The sequence below is a fragment of the Tenebrio molitor genome, chromosome 9 (genome assembly GCF_963966145.1).
Source record: "Tenebrio molitor chromosome 9, icTenMoli1.1, whole genome shotgun sequence".
Taxonomy (NCBI): domain Eukaryota; kingdom Metazoa; phylum Arthropoda; class Insecta; order Coleoptera; family Tenebrionidae; genus Tenebrio; species Tenebrio molitor.
Genome location: NC_091054.1, coordinates 5,854,282 through 5,867,480, shown reverse-complemented (window position 1 = coordinate 5,867,480; position 13,199 = coordinate 5,854,282). Strand labels below are relative to the sequence as shown.

General features: G+C 43.5%; 4 protein-coding genes across 7 annotated transcripts in view; 2 read left to right on the top strand and 2 right to left on the bottom strand.

Moving 5' to 3' along the window:
- The window catches only part of skd (mediator complex subunit skuld), a 54,352-nt gene extending 48,207 nt beyond the window's left edge, over positions 1-6,145 (top strand). For 3 of the 4 annotated variants that reach the window (XM_069057782.1, XM_069057779.1, XM_069057783.1), the window contains 4 exons: positions 31-1,167; positions 2,010-2,239; positions 2,299-3,725; positions 4,525-6,145. In XM_069057782.1, the coding sequence (XP_068913883.1) occupies positions 31-1,167; positions 2,010-2,239; positions 2,299-3,725; positions 4,525-4,657 (2,927 nt within the window). In that variant the 3' untranslated portion in view covers positions 4,658-6,145. The remainder of the gene's footprint in view (positions 1-30; positions 1,168-2,009; positions 2,240-2,298; positions 3,726-4,524) is intronic. The other variant, XM_069057781.1, reaches the window with a different exon arrangement.
- IPIP (Inositol phosphatase interacting protein) lies at positions 6,024-7,120 on the bottom strand. The gene is made up of 3 exons (XM_069057793.1): positions 6,916-7,120; positions 6,681-6,869; positions 6,024-6,580 (listed from the first exon to the last, which is right to left on the bottom strand). Exons 1-3 carry the CDS (start codon positions 7,118-7,120, stop codon positions 6,225-6,227), a joined length of 750 nt encoding a protein of 249 aa, XP_068913894.1. The 3' UTR covers positions 6,024-6,224.
- A 137-nt stretch (positions 7,121-7,257) lies between these two features.
- Cby (Chibby) lies at positions 7,258-7,845 on the top strand. The gene is made up of 3 exons (XM_069057795.1): positions 7,258-7,423; positions 7,474-7,589; positions 7,640-7,845. Exons 1-3 carry the CDS (start codon positions 7,258-7,260, stop codon positions 7,706-7,708), a joined length of 351 nt encoding a protein of 116 aa, XP_068913896.1. The 3' UTR covers positions 7,709-7,845.
- Top3alpha (topoisomerase 3-alpha) lies at positions 7,779-12,827 on the bottom strand. The gene is made up of 8 exons (XM_069057789.1): positions 12,579-12,827; positions 12,320-12,529; positions 12,019-12,271; positions 11,797-11,967; positions 11,570-11,745; positions 10,378-11,517; positions 8,099-8,758; positions 7,779-8,051 (listed from the first exon to the last, which is right to left on the bottom strand). Exons 1-8 carry the CDS (start codon positions 12,732-12,734, stop codon positions 7,842-7,844), a joined length of 2,976 nt encoding a protein of 991 aa, XP_068913890.1. The 5' UTR covers positions 12,735-12,827; the 3' UTR covers positions 7,779-7,841.
- Between the last annotated feature and the right edge of the window lie 372 nt (positions 12,828-13,199).

Genomic DNA, 13,199 nt, shown 5'->3' with positions numbered 1-13,199 from the left:
AGACCGTCTATTCTGACTTGTCCGTTTCAGGCATCGCGGAAGATCCCGGCGAGAAAAAGAAACCATCTCTGCTGTCGTTCCTCGTCTCCACCAACTCGATCAAGCTGGATCCGAGCATAGACCGCGAGCAGGTCGACGTCCTCCCGCACGGCCTCCTCGAACTGATCCGCGAACAATGTGTCTTCGTCCCCAGCACCGTGAACGCCCTCTGTCGAGCGGCGCGCTACATCTGTACAAAACCGACCGTCTTCTCCAACAGCATACACGTCCTCGAATATTCGGACAGTAACGAAGTCACCACCATAGCGCTCGAACAGAGCAGGAACACCTTCGACGGCCTGGCCGTCTGCAAGCTCGAGGAGGGCCACCAGAAACACGGCAGCAAGTCCGGCATGGGATTCGCCGTCCATCGATGGCCGTTCTTGCGAGCCAGCGGTCCCCAATGTAACCAGGACATAGTGAGGGTGATGAAATCGCTGCAGCCTCTCCTCCAAGAGGCGATCCAGAAAAAGTGCCAGACGAGACTGTGGGAGGCGCCCTCCGCCGTCAAGGGACCGCTCACGTGGAGACAGTTCCACAGGCTGGCGGGAAGGGGCACCGACGACCGATGCGAGCCCCAGCCGATCCCGTCAGTGGTGGTGGGACACGACAAGGACTGGCTGTCGCTCTCCCCCTACGCGATACAGCACTGGGAGAGTCTCCTCCTCGAGCCGTATTCGTTCGCGAGGGACGTGGCTTACATAGTGGTGGCGCCCGACAACGACGCGATCCTCCCCCGCGTGCGGGCATTCTTCAAGGAGTTGTCAACCGCGTACGAGATGTGCAAGTTGGGCAGGCACAGCCCCATCACGAAAGTGTTGCGGGACGGTATTTTGAGGGTGGGCAAAACGGCCAAGGCGAAAATCGGTAACGAACCGGTCGAGGATTGGTTCACGTTGTTGGGCGAGGGTGAAGTAACCGACATGTTGAAGTTGTACGCGCAAGTGTGTAAACACCATCTGGCGCCGCACCTGCAACAGGTGCCCATGGACAAGACGCTGCTGGATCCGCCCCAAGAGAGCGGCGACAAGCCGACACCCAGTCCGATGCCGCCGCCGAGCACGCCCGACGGCGGCGGACAAGCGGTGGGGGCGGACAAGGCACCCAGCACGCCGAAAAGTGAACAAGGTAAACGAAAATTGTAAAAACTGTAATTTAGAAATGATGAGCTACAAATCATTTGTTTTCAACGCAAACCGACAAAAACGTGAGGTTATTACCGATCTGCGGATTATAAAGTAATTGTGTCATCAAATGTAACAGTTTTTGTTTAGTACAATACGTAAAAAAAAGTTCATTGTTTCCTCACCTGCAAGCGCAACTGTAAACGTTGTAAAATGTGATTTGCAAAAGTGGCAATGAAGAACAACAATCTGACTGGTCAAGACACGTCTAATGTAACGATTAATGTTTACAACAATTGTACATTCCACAGAAACAACTTATTATTAATTCGTTTTGTTTTGGTGTTTATTTTGACATTTCATTTTTGTCATGCCAAAATCAGGAATGCCAACCAGCCAACCTTAAAAAAGTAAATTACACTAATTTGTTTCAAAACGCGAATTTATACCGAGTGACTATAAATTATTGAAAATTATTTTGTTATGTTGGTAACACATTTGAAATCTTTAGTTGGCAACATCGTTGGCATGACACACGCAATTTTTAAATCTGAAACCAACGCCAAAAAAATCTAAATCGACAATGTACTTCGTGACTTAACCTAACCTAAATAGAAATGATTGACAGATGATGCACGAGAAGACTTGCACTACCAACAGCATCAGTGTTGCCAATCCACTATTTTCCTTCAATCATTTATAGTCACTCGGTATTACAGCACCCAAAACGGGTTGTAATAGTTAGTATGAATCACTTTTCGGCTCAATTTTAATTTTTACATTTTGATGGTGTTTTGTTCTTTTTTTTTTTGTCGGTGAATTGATTTATTTTGTTCGCTGTTGCAGATGGAGACGGCATGAAAGACTCGACACCTCAGTCCAGCACGGTCTCGGAAAATCCTTACGACGACGACGAGCGCGAAGTCCCGTCGGTCGTCGTCTACCTCGTCGAACCTTTCTCTTTGGGTTCCGACCAACCGGAACTGCAAAGGCTAGCCTGTTTAGCGCTCTTACGGTGTTTTCAGTCCGTACTGGCGTCAGTACCGGAAAATATCCGAAACAACATCAGCGTACAGGTTCGTCCTCGTTTCGGTTAAAATTCGACTGTCCTAATTTGCACCCTCCACGTTTCCAGATCATATCTTTGGAGAGCATCGTGGAACTCGGCAAGGCCAGGGAGAGGACGCGGCACAGCGACCACATGAGAGCTCTATCGTTGAACATCTTCTCCCAGTGTCGGCGCCTTTTGATCCACTCGAACAACGTCAAGTCGCTGACGGGATTCGGCACGGCCGCGATGGCCGACCTCTTCTTGAAGAGCAAAGATGTGAGTGTACGGTGTGGAAATGTAGAAGGGGTGAAAACGATTTGTTCGCAGGATAAAAATCGCGCCGCTTACAAACTGTACACGCCTCCGTACATCCTGGCCCCCATGCGGGAGAAAGTGGAAGCTGTGGAGTCGTTCGGCAAGGGCAGCGGAGACCAAGCCTCCGTCCTCTACCTCAGCTACTGCCTCTCGGAGGACCAGAGTTGGTTGTTGGCCGTCGCCACCGACGAGCGGGGCGAGATCTTCGAGACAGTGACCATAAACATCGACATCCCCAACAGGAGCCGTCGGAAAAAGGCGTCGGCGCGTCGGATAGGCCTGGAGAAGCTGATGAACTTCATCCTGGGCGTGATGTCGCAGAGCGTGCGGCCTTGGCGTCTCGTGGTGGGACGGCTGGGCCGCATCGGTCACGGCGAGCTCAAAGGGTGGAGTTGGCTGTTGAGCCGCAAGAACCTCCTCAACGCCTCCAAGAACCTCAAAGAGATCTGCAACCAGTGCTCGTTGATGTATCCCAGTTCGGTGCCGTGCATTCTGAGCGCCTGTCTGGTCAGCCTCGAGCCCGACTCGGTCTTGAGGCTGATGCCCGACCAGTTCACTCCCGACGAGCGCTTCAGTCAAGTCAGCGTCAACTCGCAGCTGTCGACGCCCCAGGACGTCAGCTGCACCCACATCTTGGTTTTTCCCACTAGCGCCACCACTCAGTCCTCGCAGACCACCTTCCAGGAGCAGCACATCACCCCCGAGCTGGGGGACGACGAGTTGTTCAGCGCCTTCGCCGAGGACATGCCGGAGGGCATAGACGGCATGAATGACTTCAACGACATCTTCAACTGGACGGAGACGGGCCCCGGCGGAGGACAGAGTCCGACGGGGAGTCCCAGGAGGGAGGAGTCGGGGCTGGGCAGTCCGAATTGTGGGGTGAACAACGGCAGACAAGGCAGTCCGTTTCACTGCGGCGCGACCAATTCCAAAGGAAACGAAACCCTCGAGGAGGTCGGCACGCTACTCCAGCAGCCGCTGGCGTTGGGGTATTACGTTTCGACGGCGCCCACGGGGAGGATGCCGAAGTGGTTCTGGGCATCGTGTCCCCACCTGGAGGGGATATGTCCGGCATTTTTAAAGAACGCTTTGCATCTGCACAGTCCGAGCATACAGCAGAGCTCGGACGATCTGTTCCAACAAGCCACGGTGACGTCGCATCCGCTGGATTCGCAATACACTACTGATGTCTTAAGGTGAGCTGAAATCACGGTAATTATGCGACATTCCGCTCGATTAGCCGTAAGTGGAGGAGGGAAACGTCGACTTTTACGACGGGTAATTTTCTACTCGACTGCAGCTGTAGAATTATTGCATCCGTAAAGTTTTAGTGCAACTATTTGTCATGGTTTTATCACTGCGGAATTAACGTCAAGGACGTTGTATCGTCGGCTGTCTGAATAAGAATCTGCTAGAGTGTGTTTTACGTTATTTACCTAACGTATGCGGGAAATTTCTTACCGAAAAAGTTAGGTACAATATTTTGTAACGAATAATTCAAAATGACTTAAAAATGACATCAAAGAAATAAATAATGTAACGTTAGTAACTTTTTCGCTATAGAGTTGGTAGCACTTCTCACGCCGATCACTAGATTATTAAAATTTAAACAATCGGTCCATAATTCTTTCTCTGTGATTCTTTCTGTCATTTTGAATTGACGTTTCCTTACAAAGTAATTTGCCCAAATTTCTGTTCTGGGTGCAGAAAAAACGTTTTCACCCATTCCGAGAATAACCGGAAAATCCTTATTTTGTGCTCTAACTGTTATAGCAATAGATTGATTGTCTTGCCGAATGCTCGTTACAAAAATATCTTGCTCGGCCCCTGTGGCGATTGGTTCGTGTATTAACATTTAAGTTGAAGAAGAAACATTCTGGCTCTCAGTGAAGAACACGTCAAAATCTATTCAGAAATATTCTATTAAGCGTAAATACGAATTCGGCTTTTCGTTAAATGTAACGATTGGATGTTTTAATTTTACGTTTGTTGCAGATACGTACTTGAAGGCTACAACGCTCTGTCTTGGCTAGCGCTAGATTCGAACACAAAGGACCGATTATCTTGTTTGCCTGTGCACATGCAGGTTTTAGTCCAGTTATATCATACTACAGCGGCGCTTTTGTAAACCACTGAACTAGTTGGTGCTTTAATTTAGTTTAATTTTTTTCCAATCCGTCAAGTTGTTGACTCTGAATATCGTTTTACTTTTTTTTTTTTCATTGTTAAGTTTTATTCATCGTGACACGTTCAGAAAAAACGAATTAATTAGTATTAAAAAAATACTCATCGTGACGTACTAGATATTTTAGTAATTGCTTAACATTATTTTTTTTTATTGTGTAACAATACCGATAATATTCTGTTCTAATTAAGTGTACAAACAAAAAAATATTGTGATATTTAGAGGTTAATTTTAAGAGAAATCCAATAAGAACGCCGAAACTTTTAATTAACTGCCAGTTACTTCAGTGTTTTGCAAAGTGTTTTTTGACAAAGTGTGTTATATAGGTTGTTATTTTATTTGTTGTTAATTTTGCGATTTTAAAAATCTTTGAATATTGTAAAGTTGTAAATTATGTACAAGAAATAATTTATTTTTCTGTTGTTGTATATATAGACAAACGTGTACAAAAATGATTAAAAAGAAACCGAGATACTTAGACTGATAATAGGCAAATTTAACTATCAAAATTTTATGTAGACCGTACTAATCTACATTTGTTGGTAAATAATCAAACCAAGTTTGCCAAAGACAGATGAAGATAGGACTTTGGGTACAATCGAGTCTCTGTACATAATAAGAACGTAATAAACAAACATTTTAGGACAATTTGTACATAAGAAATACTTAATCAAAAATTTCTGTCAATTTGCTACATTTTACAATAGTCCTAGCAAAAATGTTATTAACCGATGTACGTATATTGAATGTAATAAATATGTATTAAAATACTGGGGCCAATGGTTTAAACGTATCTTATTAAAACTTGCCTCAGAGGTTATCACTAAACGGTTCACAACTCGGGTGTTTCAAATGAAATGTTTCGACGGCCTGTGCATGATTTCGTTACCTATTTAGTTGTAGCATTTACTGTCGTAATTATGGACGAGTCTTACCAACGTACTTAAACAAAGATCTCATCAACCGTATGTTGGTAATGATGCACTTTGATTTTTCTTCTCTCGGTCGGTGTCCTTCTGTTTCACCATGCTGTGATTTTGGTTGCTCTGTGGAGTCGGTAATCTGAAACAAATTGTACTAATTAACTTTTAACAGTATTTTGTACTTTGTAATTTCCTGGCGTTTCAATCTTTACTTACCTGCTATTCTTATTTATATACTTATTTAATTTTACATAATATATTTTTATTATGAACGGTATAGGACTGTTACTTGTTCAAATAGAGACGTTCAACATTTGTACTGTACATAAATAGCTACTGTTGTATAAGAATATGTCAATTTTAGGGAATTGGGATTTATAGTTAAATAAATTTGTAAATATTTTATTGACATTAGTTGAAATAGTAAATACACATAAAATGTTAATAACTTTATAAATAATTATATACATATAATTAGGTATTATTAATAAATCGCTCCATGAGTATAGCCACTCGGTTTGATTCCTCCAATCAACCACACGCGCTCCCGCTCACTCCTTGTCACACAACTAGCACACCGCCACACTTCAAAAACTGATCAGATTGTCAACTGTCTGCGACTTCTCCAACAGGTGCTTCTTCTCGTTCTTCCAGAAGTTGAAGTCGCGCAGGATGGGCCTGCCATACGCGTTGTGCAACTCCCTGAACGTGATGCTGATTTTCGACGCCGGAACGGGCCTCTCGTCCAGTCTCAATGAAAAGTCGCCGCCGTCACAACCGGCGGAAGCCCTAGCTTTACGCAGATTACCAGAATTATTGGTGGAGCGGAGACTGTGCGATCGCTGGTGCGGCGTGTTGCCCTCAGGTTTGTTGAACGGGTTGTGCCTCTGGCGCGGCGGCGGCACCGGCGAGTTCACCGCTTGCGTCAGCGGCAACGGCGTTTCTAGAACGACGTAAAATTTACTCGTGCCGATTTCGTAGTTGTCAATGGTGGCGAAATTCATTTTGACACTGATAACATACTGATAAGATTGTTTTTGTACCTTCAATATCATCCAATTGACGTTGCAGCTCCGCCACCATCAATTTCATGTAGTCGTATCCGGCGCAGGCGAGAGCTTTCATCCACTGTTCCATCGCCTCTTGCGACTCCGCCCCCAAGACGTAGCTTCGATTGTTGATACCGTGAAAGACGATTTTGAAGCTGAACATCTCATCGTCCTCCGCCAGCTCTGCAAATTTACAATTACTCGACGAAATTTGCGAAGCGGTACTGACCGATTGTGCACCCCTCTAGTATTATCACCCCGACGGGCTCCTTGTCGCCTTTTTTGTCAAAGTAGAATAAAAGGTTGCCTTTCAGGACGAAGTAGCGGCGTTGGAAATTCCGGTTGACTTCGCCGCGCTTATTCAAAAACCCTTCTTTGTCCACCGGAGTGGCCGAAACGGCAAAAGCACATAAATTCTTCTCGTTTATTTTCATTATTTACCATAACAAATAAATGTCTCCGACTGACACATGTCACACCGCCACTGCTGCCAACGCGACGCGCGCGAAACCACCAGTTTCCATGGCAACCTGCTGTTTGTGTGGTGCGTTTTTCAAAATCGTGCCAAGGGATGCCTCTATTTGGCAACAAATTTTCGCCGAAACGAGCGCCTCTCAGGAAGAACTCGTCCCATGCGGGCAGCGAAGACCTGGAGGATTTGGTTTTGGGGCAAAGAACGGTTCAACTGCGCTTGGGGAACCAGGAATTAGTTTTCGAAAATGGCGAATGGATTCCAGGTAAAATCTCACGCAAAAATCGCAGTCGACTGTGATTCATTTGTTTCCAGAAAATGGTGACGGTGGTAATGCGCACAAATCAAATCAAAAACTTCGGAAGAAAATTCAAGAATTACAAGAGGAAAACAACATGCTTCGGTTGAAATATGCTGTGATGCTGAATATGGTAATGTTGATTCACGTTTTTGTTGCTAAATTGCATTCGTGAAGTTGTAGCTGACTCAAAGCACCGCCGAAAGCCATTTGCAGGAAAAGGAGTTGGAGAAGTTGAGAAACAAGAAGTAACGAGCTGATCTCCAGTGTATTAGGTAACTCACCATCTTGACTTCCATTAGTATACATAACACAACGTGAAAATAGATAAAAATAGATTTTTATTCTGATACTTATATAAAAAATAAAACAATTCTCTCATTCATTAATTGGGGCACTTTGTTCTCGTGTGTCCTTCTTGACCGCACTTTCCGCATTTTCTCTTCGCTCTCGTCTGATTGTTGTAAGGGGCCGCACGATTATTCTTCGTTTTGGTCGTTTTACCCTTCCACCTTTTGCTCGGCCCTGCTCCTCTGTGATCGTCGTCGTCGTCGTCGTCGTCGCCGCCACCTCCACCTCCCGCGTCGCCGTCTCCCTGCTCACAATTAAAATCGCATATCAAACAATAATGTATTTTTTCACCTCATCCGCCCATTTGAAAAATCCGCACCCTTGACCCATCGGCTTGGAACAACAATAAAACGGTCTTCCTTTATTGGGGCCATCCTTCGACACCGTCTTCCTGCTCGCGGGTTGATCACAGTTACATTTGATTTCGCCATTCTGGACGTTGTTAACGGCGACATCGCCGTCGTCCGACGCCCACAAGAAAAAGTCGCAAGTCTGATTTTTACACTTGTAGAACTTCCTCCCCTTGTTGGGACCTTCTTTCCTGACCGTCAACTGTACAGCTTGTTCGTTACAAGAGCACACTATTTCGTCTTCGTCGCGAGTTCTGTTGGCGACTCCTGAAGGTCCCGGAGTGGCGTACGAGGAGGAGTTCGGCCAACTGCCTCGCCGCGGGGCTGCAGTATTATCGCCGTTGTTTACTGTTCGATTGACTATGCTATTGTTAACTGCGGCTCTATTGTTGTTGACGTGATTTACGTGATTATTTCGCGGCGGCTGATGATTATGCGTTACGTTCGCCGCGTTTGTCCTCATGACACACGAGGCGTTTATATCTAGCGTTTCTAAAACGTACAAATCGCAACCTCCGATGCAGTAAATGTTCGGGTTGGGCTCGCCCACAAAAATATTTTGCTTGAACTTCATTTTTACTTTTTTAACATTTGGACCACACTACAACACAAAAAAATATCTATTAATATATTTGTCAATAGCCTATCTGACAAAATGTACGTATTCTGAGTAAGACATTTTATAAACACGACAATATAATTCATGTATCACGTGATCATGGATGATCCAATGAAAACGCGTCAAGTCCTTAGTTGCATGGCTATCACAGCGATAATAAAAAACAAAAAAAATATGTATTATCCTATTTATCTACTTTCGTCGTTACGATTTTTGATTGAAATAAATTTGTCAGTTTGACAAATAAATGAATAATTTTGTATTTCATTCATTATATTGTCTCATCGAATATAACACGTGGTATGATTAATCATCGATGATATTAAATTCGTGAAATTGAAGCAGGGCATTTCATTCGTCCTTCGGACTCGTGAAATCTCTAGCTCAATTTCACTCATAATATCATCGATAATGATCATACCACTAGTATAATTATATTATAGCTGAAAATATTAAGTTTGCGTCAAGATCTAAAATTGAAACCAACTTCGTTATTTTTAATTCACTCCCAACGTTGTACGCTTAATTTTATTCATATCTGTTTAATAATACTCTTTTTTTCATACATAATTTTTCTTTTAAAACATTCACTTGCTGTGAAAACTTTTTTTTTAGCGTCCCTTATTAAATGCACACGTTTTTTTCATTCATTTGCGTTCATAAAATCTGTGATTTTTGAATCGTGTCCAGAAACGTTAAGAAAGTGCCGTAGCGGTTCATTTTTTTTAAATGTGTCATTGCGGGTCATTTTTTCACGGATTTGCGTTGAAAAAATGCCATCGAGGTTCATTTTTTTCACGGATTTGCGTAAAAAAACAGTGGCGTGTCATTTTTTAACGCAATTATAAAAATGTTCATTAATAAATTATGATACAAATGTTGTCAAATTAAATTTAAACTTACGGGCGCCAAAAAAATTTTGTACGCAACTCGTTAGTAAAGTATCTTTTTTTGCATATCGTAATGAAAGTGGCACTTTTTTACACGCAAAATCGTAGTGAAAGTAGCACTTTTTTACACGAAAAATCGTAGTGAAAGTAGTACTTTTTTGCATCATTATATTCCATCTCCTTGATTGTCAAAGTATACCTATTATTTTCTTTTGTAATTTTTATTTTTCATAAATCCTTTTAGACCAAATTTCTCAATTTTTTTCGATATGCAAAAAAATAGTGTGTACAACACGTTATGAAAGTCTCTTTTTTTCACTTATTTCATTGATTAACTCGAGGTACGCCCTCTTTAATCAATCTGCAAATTCGTGAAAAAAAGTATGCCTTTCATAACTAGTTGTACAAATAACTATTTTTTACTCGGTGGATTTGCGCACTCGCTTCGCTCGTGCTGCAAATTTTCTTTCTCGTAAAAAAAGTATTACTTTACTCACTTGTTACATAAATAACTATTGGTGAATTAAATCATTTAGAATATCCTCATGGTAAAGATTTTGAACATTTTAATATAAATCGTGCGTTGCAATAGGTATGACGAAATTTTTTTTCCGGATCGTAAAAAGCACCAATTAAATTGCATAAAATGTTCGAAACTCGAATTTTTTTTTGGTCTAGTTATTTCATGTTTCCGATGCAAAAAATACTCACTCTTGAACAACTCTCGTCCAGGACTTCGATGCTTTCGAGAGCCTGGGGCAACCACAGCGCATTCTTGCATTCCGGGAACCCCCCACAACCTACGTACTTCCCCTGGTCGTTCTTCCGATTTTTCACGATCATGTCGTTTCCGCACTTGGGACATTTCAAAATGGGTTTCATCGGATCAGCGTCGTACCTGTCCTCTTCGACGGCTTGAGGCCTATCGGCTAGCCGATTGGCCAGACTCTCGTCGATCTGCCTCATCTTCTGCACCACCGTCTCGAACACGGCTCTGTATTTCGCAATCTGCTCCCGCCTCACCACCTCCGGATCCTTCAACCCGTCGCAGATCAGTTTGAGATCTTTTTCGAAATCGGCCCTCAAAATGGGCTTCGCCAGGCTGACCTCCAGGCCTATGCTGTTGTACCCTTCGACCAACCCCATCCCCAGGGTCCCCGGGACGAAGTAAACGTTTTCGTGGAGGCCCACGTACTCGCGCGATTTGATGGTGTCGATGTGTTCGGCGTGAGTGGCGTCCGTGCCGATGCCGTGTTTCTCCATCAGCGCTATGAGGTCGGCTTCCGTCAACAATTTGGGGGGCGAGGTCTCGCTCTCGTGCAAGTCCAGGACTGCGGGAATGAAGGTGTCGCCTTGTTCGAAATGGCTGATCTCTTTGGCGTTCCATTTTTCGTAAATGTACACGTCTAGGTAGTTTTTTTCCAAAATGATGAGGCCCTTCGCTGTGAATTTTTCGCCGGCGATGTCCGCCGTGACGATCGTTTCGAAACCTTGGGCGTCTTTCTGGACGCACGCCAAGAAGTGTCTCACGATGTACTCGTAGACCCGCTGTTCGTTCCCCGTTAGGCTGTTCGTGTATTTTGTGGGGTGTATCGGGGGATGGGCTTGGTCGGATTTTTTCCCCTGTCTAGGAGTGGGACCACCTTCGTTCATGATCCGTTGGGCGAAGGCCCCCCAACGGTCGTCGTTCTGCTGTTGCGTCACCAAATTGGTCAGATTTAATTCTTTTGGGAATATATTCGTTTCGGTACGGGGGTAGCTTATGTAACCTTGACTGTACAATTTTTCGGCGATTCTCATCGCTTCTTTGGCCGTGATCTTGAGCTTTCTCGACGCCATTTTCTCCATCTCCTGGAAATCAATTTTTGCGCAAATTTTTCACATCTAAATCGATCGAATTTACCACAGTATCGAGAGGTACCGGCCTCCATTTGCTCTTAGGTTTACTATCCACTTTTTCGACGGTCGCCGTCGGGTTCTCTTTGCAAATATCTAAAATAGCTTCACAAGCGTTTTTATCGAATAAACGATCGCGTTTCCACGAGAATTCGGTCGTCAATTCCTTCACTTTGTGGTTCACTAGAATTGCAAATGAAAATTTTCGTTCAAAGCGACAACATCTCGACTAACTTTTAATTTTCCAAAACGGCTCAGGAATGAAGTCTTCGATTGCTTGATACCGCTCCACCACAAAACCTAGAGTAGGAAACTGACACGACCCGTAACTTATTAATTTATCGGCTAACTTTTGGGGAAAGACCCTCTGAAGCCTCAACGTTTGCAGCCTAGTGAAAGCAGCCCCTAATTGTTCAAATTTATTAACAATTTCCTTTATTGTAGTTTAAGACAGACCTGTTCGCAAATCTAACTCTTGCCTGACGTCTACCGCATCGCTCACGTTTTTGTTGGGTTGTCCCAACGTGCTCAACGCCCTAAATATCGACGGGGCGGTGATTTCGGAAAATTTTGCCCGATAAATTCTTAGGTTAGGTTTGACATCCGTACAAACCTTGATTATTTCGTACCCGATGTTTTCCCCTTCGCGATCGCAATCGGTCCATATTATCAACCCTTGACAGAACCTAATTTCGTGTTCGAGAGTCCTCTGCAACGATAATTATCACAGATTGGTCAGTTCATCATAAATTCTAACCTTAATTTTTTGATAATCTTGGGGGCAGAATTTTACGACGGGCGCGTCGAAAAGTGCAACGGGGTTGCACGATTTCCAACTACGAAAAGTCGAAGCAAATTCGTAGCCCAGTAAGTGACCAGATACGGAGGTCATTACCATTCGAGATTGTTCACCGAAAACCGTCGCGTCGAATTCGTATATTTTATTGTACGGGGAGAAGCTTTCTCGCTGAAAATGAGGATATAAAGCGATTTCGATTGATGCTTTTGCGACCTACCCGCTGCGAGGCCCCCCTAGATAGCATGGCAGCGATGTTTTTGGCGGCGTCATTCTTTTCGGCCACGTTCAAATACTTCATAACTGTCGGAACTGTTTTATTACTACAAAGCCTTGCACTTATATTTAAAATTGACGAAATTGACAATAACCCCATTTAATATGTGTTTTGTCACATTTCATAAGAATTGAATAATAACAACAAATAAGTATTCAAAATTTAGAATGACATTTCGCAGGGTAGCCAACATTAAACTAGTGACAAACTAAAATTCCTAAAAGTCTTACTTGTGACTAAAGCTCCACTAAATCTGGTGATTACGCTAACGCCAGTCATTTTTTTTTCCTTCTCATGTTTAATATTTCTGTTTAACATCGAGCGATCAAATTAATTTGTAATCGAGTCATCCATGGATTTGAATCCGTATGTCTTTTGCGACTGATATTATGTCGAGATCTAACCTGTTTGTTTATTGGAGAGTGGAGTTCAAGTAACGACATACGATTTCGGATTCATAGATAACTGGATTACAAATTAATTTTTTTGTTCGACACTGTCAGAAAAGCCCAAATTACACACGAACTCATTAAATAAACTACTATGATCGCTCTTTATTTTACG